We start from the raw sequence: 22,069 nt of genomic DNA on the forward strand, positions 1-22,069 counted from the left end.
TATAGCAACTGCTCCATGCCGATGTTTATGCTCCACACGAGCCTCCTCCCTCTCTACTCCATCTCACCCAATCACCATATCCTTCTCTTCCTCTCTCCCTCATGTGTTTATCCAGCTTCCCCTTAAATCCATCTATACTATTCACCTCAACTACTCCTTGTGGGAGCGAGTTCCACATTCTCACCACTCTCTGGGTAAAGAAGTTTCTCCTGAATTCCCTATTGGATTTATTAGTGACTATCTTATATTTATGGCCCCCTTGTTTTGGTCTCCCCCACAAGTAGAAACATCTTCTCTACGTCCACCCTATCAAACCCTTTCATAATCTTAAAATCCTCTGTCAGGTCACCCTCTCATTCATCTTTTTTTAAAATAGAAAAGACCACCAGCCTCTATATCCTTTTTGTCATATGGAGACCAGAACTGTGCACAGTGCTCCAAGTGTGGCCCAACCAAGATATATGGAGACCAGAACTGTGCACAGTGCTCCAAGTGTGGTCTAACCAAGGTATATGGAGACCAGAACTGTGCACAGTGCTCCAAGTGTGGTCTAACCAAGGTTCTATACAAGTTTAACATAACTTCTCTGCTTTTCAATTCTATCCCTCTAGAAATGAACCCCAGTGTTTGATTTGCCTTTTTTTTACGGCCTCATGAACCTGCATCACGACTTTGAGAGACTGTGTCTCGTTGGAGGTCGCGGGTTCGGGAGGCGCCGTCGAAGAAGCCTTGGCGAGTTGCCAGCGACCGAGCCGAGCTGAGAAGCCTCGGGGGAAAGGTCTGGCGGGAGGGAGAAGAGGAGAGAGGGGGAGGGAGGCAGTAAGGAAACGCTGACAGTTCATGAAAAGCAGTGGACTGTTTAATTAGGTTACAGATGAACGCGTTGACTTTTCCTCGGCCCCATCCCCCAACACGTGCAAACGGACTGCAGTCCATACCGCCCCCACCCCACCTCCCCACCCAACCCCCGCGACCAATTCACCAGCCTCTGGTGGACCGTGACAAGCTAAATGCTTGTAACTCCCCCACACAACCTCTTGCAGTATCCAGATCGACGCCCCCTCCTCGTATGGATGCACTTTCTGGGAGGAAGCGGGCAGGAATCAGATACAGGCACTCCGGGCCGTCTCGAGCCCACCTCCTCCCACCGTGCTGCGATCGGTCAGAGCCGGAGCCCGGGGGGCTCCCTCGTTACCGCGCACTTGCCGAGGGTCGGGGACGAGCTGTCCGACAGGGGGGAAAGGAGGGGATGGAGGGTGGCTGGTGTGTGGAAGGAGATCGCGCCCAGAGCGACTCAACAGAGAAAGAAAGTGAAGTATAAATAGGACCTGATGGATTTTGTATTAAAAATAACTGGTGCACGTCTCAGAGTCTCCACCCCGCCCCTGCCCCGCACCCTCCCCCACCCACCGTTTCAAGTATTAAACATTCGACAAGGTGTACAAAGAGCCATCGGCAGCTAATGCCAGCTGGGTTCCAGCCGGCGCAGTTTCAAGGTGGTCTGGGGGTGGGGCGGAGTGCTGGCCTCCTCCTCCGCTGGACGGAACAAAACTCTCCCTCGGTGGTTGAACAGGTAGAACGATGGGTGGTTCCGCAGAGACTCAAACCTTCTGGGGGGGGGACAATCGAGGGGGGGAAGGGAGAAAAGAGGGGGGGGGGAAGAGAGAAAAGAGGGGAGGGGGGAAGAGAGAAAAGGGGGGGGAAGAGAGAAAAGGGGGGGGGAAGAGAGAAAAGGGGGGGGGGGAAGAGAGAAAAGGGGGGGGGGGGGGAAGAGAGAAAAGGGGGGGGGGGGAAGAGAGAAAAGGGGGGGGGGGGAAGAGAGAAAAGGGGGGGGGGAAGAGAGAAAAGGGGGGGGGGAAGAGAGAAAAGGGGGGGGGGGAAGAGAGAAAAGGGGGGGGGGAAGAGAGAAGAGGGGGGGGAGAAGAGAGAAGAGGGGGGGGGGAAGAGAGAAGAGGGGGGGGGAAGAGAGAAGAGGGGGGGGGAAGAGAGAAAAGAGGGGGGAAGGGAGAAAAGAGGGGGGTAGGGAGAAAAGAGGGGGGAAGGGAGAAAAGAGGGGGGGGAAGGGAGAAAAGAGGGGGGGGAAGGAGAAAAGAGGGGGGGAAGGGAGAAAAGAGGGGGAAGGGAGAAAAGAGGGGGGGAAGGGAGAAAAGAGGGGGGGAAGGGAGAAAAGAGGGGGGGAAGGGAGAAAAGAGGGGGGGAAGGGAGAAAAGAGGGGGGGAAGGGAGAAAAGAGGGGGGGAAGGGAGAAAAGAGGGGGGGAAGGGAGAAAATAGGAGGGGGAGAGAAAAGAGGGGGGGGAGAGAAAAGAGGGGGGGGAGAGAAAAGAGGGGGGGAGAGAAAAGAGGGGGGGGGGAGAGAAAAGAGGGGGGGGAGAGAAAAGAGGGGGGGAGAGAAAAGAGGGGGGGGAGAGAAAAGAGGGGGGGGGGGAGAGAAAAGAGGGGGGGGGGAGAGAAAAGAGGGGGGGGAGAGAAAAGAGGGGGGGGGGAGAGAAAAGAGGGGGGGGGGAGAGAAAAGAGGGGGGGGAGAGAAAAGAGGGGGGGGGGAGAGAAAAGAGGGGGGGGGGAGAGAAAAGAGGGGGGGGAGAGAAAAGAGGGGGGGGAGAGAAAAGAGGGGGGGGAAGAGAAAAGAGGGCGGGGAGAGAAAAGAGGGGGGGGAGAGAAAAGAGGGGGGGGAGAGAAAAGAGGGGGGGAGAGAAAAGAGGGGGGGGGAGAGAAAAGAGGGGGGGGGAGAGAAAAGAGGGGGGGGAGAGAAAAGAGGGGGGGAAGGGAGAAAAGAGGGGGGGAAGGGAGAAAAGAGGGGGGGAAGGGAGAAAAGAGGGGGGGAAGGGAGAAAAGAGGGGGGGAAGGGAGAAAAGAGGGGGGGAAGGGAGAAAAGAGGGGGGGAAGGGAGAAAAGAGGGGGGGAAGGGAGAAAAGAGGGGGGGGAGAGAAAAGAGGGGGGGGAGAGAAAAGAGGGGGGGAAGGGAGAAAAGAGGGGGGGGGAGAGAAAAGAGGGGGGGGGGAGAGAAAAGAGGGGGGGGGGAGAGAAAAGAGGGGGGGGGGGAGAGAAAAGAGGGGGGGGGGGAGAGAAAAGAGGGGGGGGGGAGAGAAAAGAGGGGGGGGGGAGAGAAAAGAGGGGGGGGGGGAGAGAAAAGAGGGGGGGGGGGGGAGAGAAAAGAGGGGGGGGGGGAGAGAAAAGAGGGGGGGGGGAGAGAAAAGAGGGGGGGGGGGAGAGAAAAGAGGGGGGGGGGAGAGAAAAGAGGGGGGGGAGAGAAAAGAGGGGGGGGAGAGAAAAGAGGGGGGGGAGAGAAAAGAGGGGGGGGAGAGAAAAGAGGGGGGGGGAGAGAAAAGAGGGGGGGGAGAGAAAAGAGGGGGGGGGGAGAGAAAAGAGGGGGGGGGGGAGAGAAAAGAGGGGGGGGAAGAGAAAAGAGGGGGGGGAAGAGAAAAGAGGGGGGGGAAGAGAAAAGAGGGGGGGGAAGAGAAAAGAGGGGGGGGGGAGAGAAAAGAGGGGGGGGGGAGAGAAAAGAGGGGGGGAGAGAAAAGAGGGGGGGGAGAGAAAAGAGGGGGGGAGAGAAAAGAGGGGGGGGGAAGAGAAAGAGGGGGGGGAAGAGAAAAGAGGGGGGGGAAGAGAAAAGAGGGGGGGAAGAGAAAAGAGGGGGGGGAGAGAAAAGAGGGGGGGGAGAGAAAAGAGGGGGGGGAAGAGAAAAGAGGGGGGGGGAAGAGAAAAGAGGGGGGGGGAAGAGAAAAGAGGGGGGGGAAGAGAAAAGAGGGGGGGGAAGAGAAAAGAGGGGGGGGGGAGAGAAAAGAGGGGAGGGGAAGAGAAAAGAGGGGGGGGGGGAAGAGAAAAGAGGGGGGGGGGAGAGAAAAGAGGGGGGGGGGGGAGAGAAAGAGGGGGGGGGGAGAGAAAAGAGGGGGGGGGAGAGAAAAGAGGGGGGGGGGAGAGAAAAGAGGGGGGGGGGGGGGAGAGAAAAGAGGGGGGGGGGAGAGAAAAGGGGGGGGGGGGGAGAGAAAAGAGGGGGGGGGGGGAGAGAAAAGAGGGGGGGGGGAGAGAAAAGAGGGGGGGGGGGAGAGAAAAGAGGGGGGGGGAGAGAAAAGAGGGGGGGGGGAGAGAAAGAGGGGGGGGGGAGAGAAAGAGGGGGGGGGAGAGAAAGAGGGGGGGGGGGAGAGAAAAGAGGGGGGGGGGGGGAGAGAAAAGAGGGGGGGGGGGAGAGAAAAGAGGGGGGGGGGGGAGAGAAAAGAGGGGGGCGGGAGAGAAAAGAGGGGGGGGAGAGAAAGAGGGGGGGGAGAGAAAAGAGGGGGGGGGAGAGAAAAGAGGGGGGGGGAGAGAAAGAGGGGGGGGAGGAAAGAGGGGGGGAGAGAAAAGAGGGGGGGGAGAGAAAAGAGGGGGGGGGAGAGAAAAGAGGGGGGGGGAGAAAGAGGGGGGGGGGTTCTGAGGGGGGGGAGAGAAAGAGGGGGGGGGAGGGAAAGAGGGGGGGGGAGAGAAAAGAGGGGGGGGGAGAGAAAAGAGGGGGGGGGGGGAGAGAAAGAGGGGGGGGGAGAGAAAAGAGGGGGGGGAGCGTTTCGAGGGGGGGGGAGAGAAAGAGGGGGGGGGGGAGAGAAAAGAGGGGGGGGGGAGAAGAGGGGGGGGGAGAGAAAGAGGGGGGGGGAGAAGGGGCTTGGGGAAGTTGGGGGGGAGAGAAAGAGGGGTGGGGACGAGGAAGGGGGGGCGGGTTAGAGAAAAGAGGGGGGGGGGGAAGAGAAAGTGGGGGGGGGGAGAGAAAAGAGGGGGGGGGGAAGAGAAAAGAGGGGGGGGGAGAGAAAAGAGGGAGGGGGGGAAGAGAAAAGAGGGGGGGGGAGAGAAAAGAGGGGGGGGGGAGTTTGTTTTGCCTCTGCCCCTCGTTTGTGTTCCGCGCCCGGGGGGGGAGCCTCGAGGGGGGTGGAGAGAACCAGAGGGGGGGGGAGAGCCCCGAGTTGGGTTGCGCCCTTGTTGTGGTTTCGCTCCCCTTCGTGTGGTTTTGTTGTTGCAGAACCCGAGGGGGGGGGGGGGGACGAGAAAGAGGGGGGGCGGCCCGCTTGGGGGTGAGGAAGAGCCCGGGGGGGGGGGAGAGAAAAGACGGGGGGGCAGGGGAGGTAGCAGGAAAGTGGCTTCTCGCTTCGCGTGGATGAGCCCCACGGAGGGTTCATGCCGTGTTCGAAGCTCCAGGCTCTGACTGTCGGGTCTGGTTGCTGGAGAGCCGGGGAGAGGAAGGAGGAGGGCAGAGAAAAATAAAAGAATCAGGATGAAAGGTAAGCAGTCACCTCTCAAACCACTACTTAACTTCAGTCACTACATTGTCCAACCAGGGCAGGTACAGGGTTAGATACAGAGTAAAGCTCCCTCTACACTGTCCCATCAAACACTCCAGGGCAGGTACAGGGTTAGATACAGAGTAAAGCTCCCTCCACACTGTCCCATCAAACACTCCCAGGGCAGGTACAGGGTTAGATACAGAGTAAAGCTCCCTCTACACTGTCCCATCAAACACTCCCAGCGCAGGTACAGAGTTAGATACAGAGTAAAGCTCCCTCTACACTGTCCCATCAAACACTCCCAGGGCAGGTACAGGGTTAGATACAGAGCAAAGCTCCCTCTACACTGTCCCATCAAACACTCCCAGGGCAGGTACAGAGTTAGATACAGAGTAAAGCTCCCTCTACACTGTCCCATCAAACACTCCCAGGGCAGGTACAGGGTTAGATGCAGAGTAAAGCTCCCTCCACACTGTCCCGTCAAACACTCCCAGGGCAGGTACAGGGTTAGATACAGAGTAAAGCTCCCTCTACACTGTCCCGTCAAACACTCCCAGGGCAGGTACAGGGTTAGGTACAGGGTTAGATACAGAGTAAAGCTCCCTCTACACTGTCCCGTCAAACACTCCCAGGGCAGGTACAGGGTTAGATACAGAGTAAAGCTCCCTCTACACTGTCCCTTCAAACACTCCCAGGGCAGGTGCAGGGTTAGATACAGAGTAAAGCTCCCTCTACACTGTCCCATCAAACACTCCCAGGGCAGGTACAGGGTTAGATACAGAGTAAAGCTCCCTCTACACTGTCCCATCAAACACTCCCAGGGCAGGTACAGGGTTAGATACAGAGTAAAGCTCCCTCTACACTGTCCCGTCAAACACTCCCAGGGCAGGTACAGGGTTAGATACAGAGTAAAGCTCCCTCTACACTGTCCCATCAAACACTCCCAGGGCAGGTACAGGGTTAGATACAGAGTAAAGCTCCCTCTACACTGTCCCATCAAACACTCCCAGGGCAGGTACAGGGTTAGATACAGAGTAAAGCTCCCTCTACACTGTCCCATCAAACACTCCCAGGACAGGTACAGGGTTAGATACAGAGTAAAGCTCCCTCTACACTGTCCCATCAAACACTCCCAGGGCAGGTACAGGGTTAGATACAGAGTAAAGCTCCCTCTACACTGTCCCGTCAAACACTCCCAGGGCAGGTACAGGGTTAGATACAGAGTAAAGCTCCCTCTACACTGTCCCATCAAACACTCCCAGGACAGGTACAGGGTTAGATACAGAGTAAAGCTCCCTCCACACTGTCCCATCAAACACTCCCAGGGCAGGTACAGGGTTAGATACAGAGTAAAGCTCCCTCCACACTGTCCCGTCAAACACTCCCAGGGCAGGTACAGCGTTTGATACAGAGTAAAGCTCCCTCTACACTGTCCCATCAAACACTCCCAGGGCAGGTGCAGGGTTAGATACAGAGTAAAGCTCCCTCTACACTGTCCCATCAAACACTCCCAGGGCAGGTACAGGATTAGATACAGAGTAAAGCTCCCTCTACACTGTCCCATCAAACACTCCCAGGACATTCCTGGACAGTGTACCGAATACAATTTGAAAAAGTCAAGACATTAAAACAAGTCCACCTACTTGTTTTTAAGATCGGAGGTAGCATCCATATCTTTGAAGTCCCCCGCTATGTGAACTATCCCGTAACTTGTAATCAGAAATGCCAAAAGGGTTTGAAGAACTATCTGTGAAGGGAGAAAGTTAACCATGTGACCTGCCGTTATATAACTGGTCCGAACGTCCGCAAGGGCTTTGCAGATGAGGAATTCCTTTCGAGGCACAGCCGCAGTTGAGCACAGGAAACTCCACAAACAGCAATGTGTTGGTGACCAGATAATCTGTTTTCAGTGATGCTGGTTGAGGGGTAAACATTGGACTTGGACCCAGGACACCGGGGAGAACTCCCCCCAGCTCTTCTTCCAATAGTGTTGCGGGATTTTACATCCGCCTGAGAGGGCTCCAACAGTGCGGCGCTCCCTCAGTACTGACCCTCCGACAGTGCGACGCTCCCTCAGTACTGACGCTCCAACAGTGCGGCGCTCCCTCAGTACTGACCCTCCGACAGTGCGACGCTCCCTCAGTACCGACCCTCCGACAGTGCGACGCTCCCTCAGTACTGACCCTCCGACAGTGCGACGCTCCCTCAGTACTGACCCTCCGACAGTGCGACGCTCCCTCAGTACCGACCCTCCGACAGTGCGGCGCTCCCTCAGTACTGACCCTCCGACAGTGCGGCGCTCCCTCAGTACCGACCCTCCGACAGTGCGGCGCTCCCTCAGTACCGACCCTCCGACAGTGCGGCGCTCCCTCAGTACCGACCCTCCGACAGTGCGGCGCTCCCTCAGTACTGACCCTCCCTCAGTACTGACCCTCCGACAGTGCGGCGCTCCCTCAGTACCGACCCTCCGACAGTGCGGCGCTCCCTCAGTACTGACCCTCCGACAGTGCAGCACTCCCTCAGTACTGACCCTCCGACAGTGCAGCACTCCCTCAGTACTGACCCTCCGACAGTGCAGCACTCCCTCAGTACTGACCCTCCGACAGTGCGGCGCTCCCTCAGTACCGACCCTCCGACAGTGCGGCGCTCCCTCAGTACTGACCCTCCGACAGTGCAGCACTCCCTCAGTACCGACCCTCCGACAGTGCGGCGCTCCCTCAGTACCGACCCTCCGACAGTGCGGCGCTCCCTCAGTACCGACCCTCCGACAGTGCAGCGCTCCCTCAGTACCGACCCTCCGACAGTGCAGCGCTCCCTCAGTACCGACCCTCCGACAGTGCGGCGCTCCCTCAGTACTGACCCTCCGACAGTGCGGCGCTCCCTCAGTACCGACCCTCCGACAGTGCGGCGCTCCCTCAGTACCGACCCTCCGACAGTGCGGCGCTCCCTCAGTACTGACCCTCCCACAGTGCAGCACTCCCTCAGTGCCGACCCTCCGACAGTGCAGCACTCCCTCAGTACTGACCCTCCGACAGTGCAGCACTCCCTCAGTACTGACCCTCCGACAGTGCAGCGCTCCCTCAGTACCGACCCTCCGACAGTGCAGCGCTCCCTCAGTACTGACAACCGGGGAATGTCAGCCTGGATGACGGGGCTCGAGTCTCTGGAGTGGGGCTCAGACCCATGACCTTCTGACTCAGAGGCGAACCAATACTTAAGAGGTGGATAAAATAATTAAACAAATTTCGTTGGCGAGAAGGTGCAAATAGACTTTGCGGTTCGGATGCACAAATCTTGGCAAGTGGGAGAACGTGCTGTTAAATTGGCCGTGGGATCCTGGGTTTTACAAAGAGGGGGAAAAAGTACAAAATTAAAAACGGGGAGGTGGCGTACAACTTAATGATCACACACAGAGCAGGAAAGGACCCAGGGTCGCTTGCCGGTGAGGCAGGAGGAGTGACCGTGTACTTACATCTACAGGCAGTGTCTCATTCTCTTTCTCAGTCAGTCTCATGTACGATCGGTCTGTAAAAGAAGAGTATGTCAGTGTGGCAGTTGCAGGAAGGAGAAGATTTGGGCACGGCGGTCTGGAACCAACGGGGGAGGGAGGGAGTTGGTCAGCTGCGGCTGTTTGAAACCCACGGTGATCGACCGGGAGTGAGCCCGACTCTGTGCCCCCACCACCCCCCCATCCCGCGGGACGTCCCACGGGCACGGACTGACGGGGCAGCAGCTCTCTGGGCTGGCGAGGGAGGCGAGAGCTCTGTGCTCGTACTTACGCTGGGCTGCGGAGAAGGCGGCGTGTGCCAGGGCAAAGAGTCCGACTCCCACCAGGCCTTTCCAGACCGACGGCATGGTTTCCCTGCAAACCTCCCGCTCTGGATACTTCAGACCTGCCGTGCACAGGAAAGCAACAGTTAGCACACCACAAACTCGCCCCATGTTACAAAACTTCAAAACGCTTGTCGTCGGGACATCCTGGGGCTGTGAAAGGCACTGTATCAATCTTTGAGAAGGTGGTGGTGAGCCGCCTTCTTGAACCGCTGCAGTCCGTGTGGTGACGGTTCTCCCACAGTGCTGTTAGGAAGGGAGTTCCAGGATTTGGACCCAGCGACGATGAAGGAACGGCCGATATATTTCCAAGTTGCCCCACCATTGACAGCCCTCTCTTCAGCTGCTTCGGCCCGAAGCTCTGGAATTCCCTCCCTAAACCTCGCCCTCCTCCTTTAAGATGCTCCTTAAAACATACCAAGCCTTTGGTGACCTGTCCTAGTCTCTCCTTACGAGGCTTGTGACGAATGTTGTCTGATAATCACTCCTGTGAAGCGCCTTGGGATGTTTTACGATGTGAAAGGCGCTATGTAAATGCAATTTGTTGTGTGTGTGACATGGAGGGGAACTGGGAGGTGGTGGTGTTCCCATGCACCCACTGCCCTTGTCCTTCCGGGTGGTGGGCTGCACAGAAACATCCCATTTTATTTTTGTCAGCTTGGCTCAGTCAGAAGGCCATGGGTTCGAGCCCCTCACGCTCCAGAGTCTCGAGCTCCCATGATCCAGGCCGATACTCCCGGTGCCGCACTCAGGGAGCGCCACACCGTCGGAGGGTCAGTACTGAGGGAGCGCCACACCGTCGGAGGGTCAGGACTGAGGGAGCGCCACACCGTCGGAGGGTCAGGACTGAGGGAGCGCCACACCGTCGGAGGGTCAGGACTGAGGGAGCGCCACACCGTCGGAGGGTCAGGACTGAGGGAGCGCCACACCGTCGGAGGGTCAGGACTGAGGAGCGCCACACCGTCGGAGGGTCAGGACTGAGGGAGCGCCACACCGTCGGAGGGTCAGTACTGAGGGAGCGCCGCACTGTCGGAGGGTCAGTACTGAGGGAGCGCCGCACTGTCGGAGGGTCAGTACTGAGGGAGCGCCGCACCGTCGGAGGGTCAGTACTGATCATATATTATAATCCCTCGTTGTATTATATATATTATAATCCCTCGCTGTATTCTATATTATATTATAATCCCTCGCTGTATTCTATATTATATTATAATCCCTCGCTGTATTCTATATTATATTATAATCCCTCGCTGTATTGTACATGATATTATAATCCCTCGCTGTATTGTACATATTATAATCCCTCGCCGTATTATACATTATATTATAATCCCTCGCCGTATTATACATTATATTATAATCCCTCGCCGTATTATACATTATATTATAATCCCTCGCCGTATTATACATTATATTATAATCCCTCACTGTATTCTATATTATATTCCCTCACTATTATATTATATTATAATCCCTCACTGTATTATATATTATATCATAATCCCTCGCTGTATTCTATATTATATTATAATCCCTCACTATTCTATATTATAATATAATCCCTCACTATTCTATATTATAATATAATCCCTCACTATTCTATATTATAATATAATCCCTCACTATTCTATATTATAATATAATCCCTCACTATTCTATATTATATTATAATCCCTCACTATTCTATATATTATAATCCCTCACTATTCTATATTATATTATAATCCCTCACTATTCTATATTATATTATAATCCCTCACTATTCTATATTATATTATAATCCCTCACTATTATATATTATAACCCCTCACTATTATATATTATAACCCCTCACTATTCTATATTATAATCCCTCACTATTCTATATTATAATCCCTCACTATTCTATATTATAATCCCTCACTATTCTATATTATATTATAATCCCTCACTATTCTATATTATATTATAATCCCTCACTATTATATATTATAATCCCTCACTATTATATATTATAATCCCTCACTATTATATATTTTAACCCCTCAATATTCAATATTATAATCCCTCACTATTCTATATTCTATTATAATCCCTCACTATTCTATATTCTATTATAATCCCTCACTATTCTATATTCTATTATAATCCCTCACTATTCTATATTATATTATAATCCCTCACTGTTCTATATTATATTATAATCCCTCACTATTCTATATTCTATTATAATCCCTCACTATTCTATATTATATTATAATCCCTCACTATTCTATATTATATTATAATCCCTCACTATTCTATATTATATTATAATCCCTCACTATTCTATATTATATTATAATCCCTCACTATTCTATATTCTAGTATAATCCCTCACTATTCTATATTCTATTATAATCCCTCACTATTCTATATTATAATCCCTCACTATTCTATATTATAATCCCTCACTATTCCATATTCTATTATAATCCCTCACTATTCTATATTATAATCCCTCACTATTCTATATTATAATCCCTCACTATTCTATATTATAATCCCTCACTATTCTATATTATAATCCCTCACTATTCTATATTATAATCCCTCACTATTCTACATTATAATCCCTCACTATTCTATATTCTATTATAATCCCTCACTATTCTATATTCTATTATAATCCCTCACTATTCTATATTCTATTATAATCCCTCACTATTCTATATTATATTATAATCCCTCACTATTCTATATTCTATTATAATCCCTCACTATTCTATATTCTATTATAATCCCTCACTATTCTATATTCTATTATAATCCCTCACTATTCTATATTATATTATAATCCCTCACTATTCTATATTATAATCCCTCACTATTCTATATTATAATCCCTCACTATTCTATATTATAATCCCTCACTATTCTACATTATAATCCCTCACTATTCTATATTCTATTATAATCCCTCACTATTCTATATTCTATTATAATCCCTCACTATTCTATATTCTATTATAATCCCTCACTATTCTATATTATATTATAATCCCTCACTATTCTATATTCTATTATAATCCCTCACTATTCTATATTATATTATAATCCCTCACTATTCTATATTCTATTATAATCCCTCACTATTCTATATTCTATTATAATCCCTCACTATTCTATATTCTAATCCCTCACTATTCTATATTCTAATCCCTCACTATTCTATATTATAATCCCTCACTATTCTATATTATATTATAATCCCTCACTATTCTATATTCTATTATAATCCCTCACTATTCTATATTCTATTATAATCCCTCCCTATTCTATATTCTATTATAATCCCTCTCTATTCTATATTCTATTATAATCCCTCACTATTCTATATTATATTATAATCCCTCACTATTCTATATTATATTATAATCCCTCACTATTCTATATTATATTATAATCCCTCACTATTCTATATTCTATTCTAATCCCTCACTATTCTATATTATATTATAATCCCTCTCTATTCTATATTATATTATAATCCCTCACTATTCTATATTATATTATAATCCCTCACTATTCTATATTATATTATAATCCCTCACTATTCTATATTCTATTCTAATCCCTCACTATTCTATATTATATTATAATCCCTCTCTATTCTATATTATATTATAATCCCTCACTATTCTATATTATATTATAATCCCTCACTATTCTATATTCTATTATAATCCCTCACTATTCTATATTATATTATAATCCCTCTCTATTCTATATTCTATTATAATCCCTCACTATTCTATATTATATTATAATCCCTCACTATTCTATATTATATTATAATCCCTCACTATTCTATATTATATTATAATCCCTCACTATTCTATATTCTATTATAATCCCTCACTATTCTATATTCTATTATAATCCCTCACTATTCTATATTATATTATAATCCCTCACTATTCTATATTCTATTATAATCCCTCACTATTCTATATTATAATCCCTCACTATTCTATATTATAATCCCTCACTATTCTATATTCTAGTATAATCCCTCACTATTCTTTATTCTATTATAATCCCTCACTATTCTATATTATAATCCCTCACTATTCTATATTATAATCCCTCACTATTCCATATTCTATTATAATCCCTCACTATCCATATTATAATCCCTCACTATTCTATATTATAATCCCTCACTATTCTATATTATAATCCCTCACTATTCTATATTATAATCCCTCACTATTCTATATTCTATTATAATCCCTCACTATTCTATATTCTATTATAATCCCTCACTATTCTATATTCTATTATAATCCCTCACTATTCTATATTCTATTATAATCCCTCACTATTCTATATTCTATTATAATCCCTCACTATTCTATATTCTATTATAATCCCTCACTATTCTATATTATAATCCCTCACTATTCTATATTATAATCCCTCACTATTCTATATTCTATTATAATCCCTCACTATTCTATATTCTATTATAATCCCTCCCTATTCTATATTCTATTATAATCCCTCCCTATTCTATATTCTATTATAATCCCTCACTATTCTATATTCTATTATAATCCCTCACTATTCTATATTATATTATAATCCCTCCCTATTCTATATTCTATTATAATCCCTCACTATTCTATATTCTATTATAATCCCTCACTATTCTATATTATATTAATCCCTCACTATTCTATATTCTATTATAATCCCTCACTATTCTATATTCTATTATAATCCCTCCCTATTCTATATTCTATTATAATCCCTCCCTATTCTATATTCTATTATAATCCCTCACTATTCTATATTCTATTATAATCCCTCACTATTCTATATTATATTATAATCCCTCACTATTCTATATTATATTATAATCCCTCACTATTCTATATTAGATTATAATCCCTCACTATTCTATATTATATTATAATCCCTCACTATTCTATATTCTAGTATAATCCCTCACTATTCTATATTATATTATAATCCCTCACTATTCTATATTCTATTATAATCCCTCACTATTCTATATTATATTATAATCCCTCACTATTCTATATTATATTATAATCCCTCACTATTCTATATTATATTATAATCCCTCACTATTCTATATTCTATTATAATCCTCACTATTCTATATTATATTATAATCCCTCACTATTCTATATTCTATTATAATCCCTCACTATTCTATATTCTATTATAATCCCTCACTATTCTATATTATATTATAATCCCTCACTATTCTATATTCTATTATAATCCCTCACTATTCTATATTATATTATAATCCCTCACTATTCTATATTATATTATAATCCCTCACTATTCTATATTATATTATAATCCCTCACTATTCTATATTATATTATAATCCTCACTATTCTATATTATATTATAATCCCTCACTGTTCTATATTATATTATAATCCCTCACTATTCTATATTATATTATAATCCCTCACTGTTCTATATTATATTATAATCCCTCACTATTCTATATTCTATTATAATCCCTCACTATTCTATATTATATTATAATCCCTCACTATTCTATATTATATTATAATCCCTCACTATTCTATATTATATTATAATCCCTCACTATTCTATATTCTATTATAATCCCTCACTATTCTATTATAATCTCTCACTATTCTATATTCTATTATAATCCCTCACTATTCTATATTATATTATAATCCCTCACTATTCTATATTCTATTATAATCCCTCACTATTCTATATTATATTATAATCCCTCACTATTCTATATTCTATTATAATCCCTCACTATTCTATATTATATTATAATCCCTCACTATTCTATATTCTATTATAATCCCTCACTATTCTATATTATATTATAATCCCTCACTATTCTATATTCTATTATAATCCCTCACTATTCTATATTATATTATAATCCCTCACTATTCTATATTCTATTATAATCCCTCACTATTCTATATTCTATTATAATCCCTCACTATTCTATATTCTATTATAATCCCTCACTATTCTATATTCTATTATAATCCCTCACTATTCTATATTATATTATAATCCCTCACTATTCTATATTCTATTATAATCCTCACTATTCTATATTATATTATAATCCCTCACTATTCTATATTCTATTATAATCCCTCACTATTCTATATTATATTATAATCCCTCACTATTCTATATTCTATTATAATCCCTCACTATTCTATATTATATTATAATCCCTCACTATTCTATATTCTATTATAATCCCTCACTATTCTATATTATATTATAATCCCTCACTATTCTATATTATATTATAATCCCTCACTATTCTATATTCTATTATAATCCCTCACTATTCTATATTATATTATAATCCCTCACTATTCTATATTATATTATAATCCCTCACTATTCTATATTATATTATAATCCCTCACTATTCTATATTATATTATAATCCTCACTGTTCTATATTCTATTATAATCCCTCACTGTTCTATATTATATTATAATCCCTCACTATTCTATATTATATTATAATCCCTCACTATTCTATATTCTATTATAATCCCTCACTATTCTATATTCTATTATAATCCCTCACTATTCTATATTATATTATAATCCCTCACTATTCTATATTATATTATAATCCCTCACTATTCTATATTATATTATAATCCCTCACTGTTCTATATTATATTATAATCCCTCACTGTTCTATATTCTATTATAATCCCTCACTGTTCTATATTATATTATAATCCCTCACTGTTCTATATTATATTATAATCCCTCACTATTCTATATTCTATTATAATCCCTCACTATTCTATATTATATTATAATCCCTCACTGTTCTATATTATATTATAATCCCTCACTTTCTATATTATATTATAATCCCTCACTATTCTATATTATATTATAATCCCTCACTATTCTATATTCTATTATAATCCCTCACTATTCTATATTCTATTATAATCCCTCACTATTCTATATTCTATTATAATCCCTCACTATTCTATATTCTATTATAATCCCTCACTATTCTATATTATATTATAATCCCTCACTATTCTATATTATATTATAATCCCTCACTATTCTATATTCTATTATAATCCCTCACTATTATATATTATATTATAATCCCTCACTATTCTATATTCTATTATAATCCCTCACTATTCTATATTCTATTATAATCCCTCACTATTCTATATTATATTATAATCCCTCACTATTATATATTATATTATAATCCCTCACTATTCTATATTATATTATAATCCCTCACTATTCTATATTCTATTATAATCCCTCACTATTCTATATTCTATTATAATCCCTCACTATTCTATATTCTATTATAATCCCTCACTATTCTATATTATATTATAATCCCTCACTATTCTATATTCTATTATAATCCCTCACTATTCTATATTCTATTATAATCCCTCACTATTCTATATTATATTATAATCCTCACTATTCTATATTCTATTATAATCCCTCACTATTCTATATTATATAATCCCTCACTATTCTATATTCTATTATAATCCCTCACTATTCTATATTATATTATAATCCCTCACTATTCTATATTATATTATAATCCCTCACTATTCTATATTCTATTATAATCCCTCACTATTCTATATTCTATTATAATCCCTCACTATTCTATATTATATTATAATCCCTCACTATTCTATATTATATTATAATCCCTCACTATTCTATATTATATTATAATCCTCACTATTCTATATTCTATTATAATCCCTCACTATTCTATATTATATTATAATCCCTCACTATTCTATATTCTATTATAATCCCTCACTATTCTATATTCTATTATAATCCCTCACTATTCTATATTCTATTATAATCCCTCACTATTCTATATTATATTATAATCCCTCACTATTCTATATTATATTATAATCCCTCACTATTCTATATTATATTATAATCCCTCACTATTCTATATCTATTATAATCCCTCACTATTCTATATTCTATTATAATCCCTCACTATTCTATATTATATTATAATCCCTCACTATTCTATATTCTATTATAATCCCTCACTATTCTATATTATATTATAATCCCTCACTATTCTATATTATATTATAATCCCTCACTATTCTATATTATATTATAATCCCTCACTATTCTATATTCTATTATAATCCCTCACTATTCTATATTCTATTATAATCCCTCACTATTCTATATTATATTATAATCCCTCACTATTCTATATTATATTATAATCCCTCACTATTCTATATTATATTATAATCCCTCACTATTCTATATTCTATTATAATCCCTCACTATTCTATATTATATTATAATCCCTCACTATTCTATATTATATTATAATCCCTCACTATTCTATATTCTATTATAATCCCTCACTATTCTATATTCTATTATAATCCCTCACTATTCTATATTATATTATAATCCCTCACTATTCTATATTCTATTATAATCCCTCACTATTCTATATTATATTATAATCCCTCACTATTCTATATTATATTATAATCCCTCACTATTCTATATTATATTATAATCCCTCACTATTCTATATTCTATTATAATCCCTCACTATTCTATATTCTATTATAATCCCTCACTATTCTATATTCTATTATAATCCCTCACTATTCTATATTATATTATAATCCCTCACTATTCTATATTATATTATAATCCCTCACTATTCTATATTCTATTATAATCCCTCACTATTCTATATTATATTATAATCCCTCACTATTCTATATTATATTATAATCCCTCACTATTCTATATTATATTATAATCCCTCACTATTCTATATTCTATTATAATCCCTCACTATTCTATATTCTATTATAATCCCTCACTATTCTATATTCTATTATAATCTCTCACTATTCTATATTCTATTATAATCCCTCACTATTCTATATTATATTATAATCCCTCACTATTCTATATTATATTATAATCCCTCACTATTCTATATTATATTATAATCCCTCACTATTCTATATTCTATTATAATCCCTCACTATTCTATATTATATTATAATCCCTCACTATTCTATATTATATTATAATCCCTCACTATTCTATATTATATTATAATCCCTCACTATTCTATATTATATTATAATCCCTCACTATTCTATATTATATTATAATCCCTCACTATTCTATATTATATTATAATCCCTCACTATTCTATATTATATTATAATCCCTCACTATTCTATATTCTATTATAATCCCTCACTATTCTATATTATATTATAATCCCTCACTATTCTATATTATATTATAATCCCTCACTATTCTATATTATATTATAATCCCTCACTATTCTATATTATATTATAATCCCTCACTATTCTATATTATATTATAATCCCTCACTATTCTATATTATATTATAATCCCTCACTATTCTATATTATATTATAATCCCTCACTATTCTATATTATATTATAATCCCTCACTATTCTATATTATATTATAATCCCTCACTATTATACATTATATTATAATCCCTCACTATTCTATATTATATTATAATCCCTCACTATTCTATATTCTATTATAATCCCTCACTATTCTATATTATATTATAATCCCTCACTATTCTATATTATATTATAATCCCTCACTATTCTATATTATATTATAATCCCTCACTATTCTATATTATATTATAATCCCTCACTATTCTATATTATATTATAATCCCTCCTATTCTATATTATATTATAATCCCTCACTATTCTATATTATATTATAATCCCTCACTATTCTATATTATATTATAATCCCTCCCTATTCTATATTATATTATAATCCCTCACTATTCTATATTATATTATAATCCCTCACTATTCTATATTATATTATAATCCCTCACTATTCTACATTATATTATAATCCCTCACTATTCTATATTATATTATAATCCCTCACTATTCTATATTATATTATAATCCCTCACTATTCTATATTCTATTATAATCCCTCACTATTCTATATTATATTATAATCCCTCCCTATTCTATATTATATTATAATCCCTCACTATTCTATATTATATTATAATCCCTCACTATTCTATATTATATTATAATCCCTCACTATTCTACATTATATTATAATCCCTCACTATTCTATATTATATTATAATCCCTCACTATTCTATATTATATTATAATCCCTCACTATTCTATATTCTATTATAATCCCTCACTATTCTATATTATATATAATCCCTCACTATTCTATATTCTATTATAATCCCTCACTATTCTATATTATATTATAATCCCTCACTATTCTATATTATATTATAATCCCTCACTATTCTATATTCTATTATAATCCCTCACTATTCTATATTATATTATAATCCCTCACTATTCTACATTATATTATAATCCCTCACTATTCTATATTATATTATAATCCCTCACTATTCTATATTCTATTATAATCCCTCACTATTCTATATTATATTATAATCCCTCACTATTCTATATTATATTATAATCCCTCACTATTCTATATTATATTATAATCCCTCACTATTCTATATTCTATTATAATCCCTCACTATTCTATATTCTATTATAATCCCTCACTATTCTACATTATATTATAATCCCTCACTATTCTATATTATATTATAATCCCTCACTATTCTATATTATATTATAATCCCTCACTATTCTATATTATATTATAATCCCTCACTATTCTATATTATATTATAATCCCTCACTATTCTATATTATATTATAATCCCTCACTATTCTATATTATATTATAATCCCTCCCTATTCTATATTATATTATAATCCCTCACTATTCTATATTATATTATAATCCCTCACTGTTCTATATTATATTATAATCCCTCACTATTCTATATTATATTATAATCCCTCACTATTCTATATTCTATTATAATCCCTCACTATTCTATATTATATTATAATCCCTCACTATTCTATATTATATTATAATCCCTCACTATTCTATATTATATTATAATCCCTCACTATTCTATATTCTATTATAATCCCTCACTATTCTATATTATATTATAATCCCTCACTATTCTATATTCTATTATAATCCCTCACTATTCTATATTATATTATAATCCCTCACTATTCTATATTATATTATAATCCCTCACTATTCTATATTATATTATAATCCCTCACTATTCTATATTCTATTATAATCCCTCACTATTCTATATTATATTATAATCCCTCACTATTCTATATTATATTATAATCCCTCACTATTCTATATTATATTATAATCCCTCACTATTCTATATTATTATTTATATTATATTTTAAGCCCAGTTGATTTGCGGCCTCGGTCCCTCAGGCTCCCCCTCCCCGGACATTGTGTGAGCCGGGCCGGGCCTCACCCCCCACACACACACACACCGTTTCCCGGGCCCCGGGGGACTCACCGCTCACCGCCTGCCGCTTCCCCCGGCTCTCCGCACAGCTCCCCCCGGCAAAAACAAACCCGGACCCCGGACCCCGCACCGGCGGCTCCTTCACCCACAGCGCCGCTCCAAAATGGCGGCCCGGCCCGGCCCCGCGCGCGCGGTGCCCCACGGGACTTGTAGTTCCTTCCGCCCCCGACCTCTCGCCCGCGCGAGGGAAGCTGTGCCAGCGGAGGGACTACAACTCCCGGCATGCCTCGGGACCGGCCGCCGCCGCACTCGTCAATGACGTCGACTTGCGGACGGGGTCACCACGGGTCGGCGCGACCCCGGGCCGCTCCGTCTCTATGGTTACGCTTAAAAAAAAAATCAACGGGCTTTTTTTTAAAAAGAAAAATAAAGACACATTAAGCCGTTTATTGACGTTTATTTTAAAATAAAACGCCGCCCGTGGCCGAGTGGAAGTCGATCGGCGGCTTTTTTGCTTTGTACGTTTTAAGAGGGCAGCGAATCTCCCAGAACACACCGCGCGCCGGCCCATTAATGGTCAAGCGGTGTTTATTGTTTTTACTTGAGGTGCTTTGGTTCAGGTGTTGTTTTCCCTTGGGCTTCTACCTCGGCGTGTCGCAGTTATTTTTCTTTTCTTTTGGAAAAAAAGAGGGACGGAGAGGTTGTGGGGGGCGTTACCCAGACGCCCTCGCGGCCGGCCGGAACCGCGCAGGCGCGGACAAGATGGCGGCGGCCGTGGTAACTATTGGAGATGGAGGTGGTGAGGCCTGAGGCCTTGGGTCAATTGGAGATAATAACTGATACAGAAGGGAGAAAGTTTGTTAATTGTTCAATTGGACATAATAACTGATACAGAAGGGATAAAGTTTGTTAATTGTTCAATTGGACATAATAACTGATTCAGAAGGGATAAAGTTTGTTAATTGTTCAATGGAGATAATAACTGATTCAGAAGGGAGAAAGTTTGTTAATTGTTCAATTGGAGATAATAACTGATTCAGAAGGGATAAAGTTTGTGAATTGTTCAATTGGACATAATAACTGATACAGAAGGGATAAAGTTTGTTAATTGTTCAATTGGAGATAATAACTGATACAGAAGGGATAAAGTTTGAGTTAATTGTTCAATTGGACATAATAACTGATTCAGAAGGGAGAAAGTTTGTTAATTGTTCAATTGGAGATAATAACTGATTCAGAAGGGAGAAAGTTTGTTAATTGTTCAATTGGAGATAATAACTGATTCAGAAGGGATAAAGTTTGTGAATTGTTCAATTGGACATAATAACTGATTCAGAAGGGATAAAGTTTGAGTTAATTGTTCAATTGGACATAATAACTGATACAGAAGGGATAAAGTTTGAGTTAATTGTTCAATTGGAGATAATAACTGATACAGAAGGGAGAAAGTTTGTGAATTGTTCAATTGGACATAATAACTGATTCAGAAGGGATAAAGT

General features: G+C 41.3%; 1 protein-coding gene across 1 annotated transcript; it reads right to left on the reverse strand.

The window, feature by feature from the left end:
• Nucleotides 1–1,260: 1,260 nt before the first annotated feature.
• On the reverse strand, nucleotides 1,261–20,736 carry mmgt1 (membrane magnesium transporter 1). The gene is made up of 5 exons (XM_067979784.1): nucleotides 20,622–20,736; nucleotides 9,024–9,137; nucleotides 8,717–8,769; nucleotides 6,888–6,991; nucleotides 1,261–1,610 (listed from the first exon to the last, which is right to left on the reverse strand). Exons 2-5 carry the CDS (start codon nucleotides 9,097–9,099, stop codon nucleotides 1,460–1,462), a joined length of 384 nt encoding a protein of 127 aa, XP_067835885.1. The 5' UTR covers nucleotides 9,100–9,137; nucleotides 20,622–20,736; the 3' UTR covers nucleotides 1,261–1,459.
• Between the last annotated feature and the right edge of the window lie 1,333 nt (nucleotides 20,737–22,069).

The sequence above is a fragment of the Heptranchias perlo genome, unplaced genomic scaffold (genome assembly GCF_035084215.1).
Source record: "Heptranchias perlo isolate sHepPer1 unplaced genomic scaffold, sHepPer1.hap1 HAP1_SCAFFOLD_507, whole genome shotgun sequence".
NCBI classification, from domain to species: Eukaryota; Metazoa; Chordata; class Chondrichthyes; order Hexanchiformes; family Hexanchidae; genus Heptranchias; species Heptranchias perlo.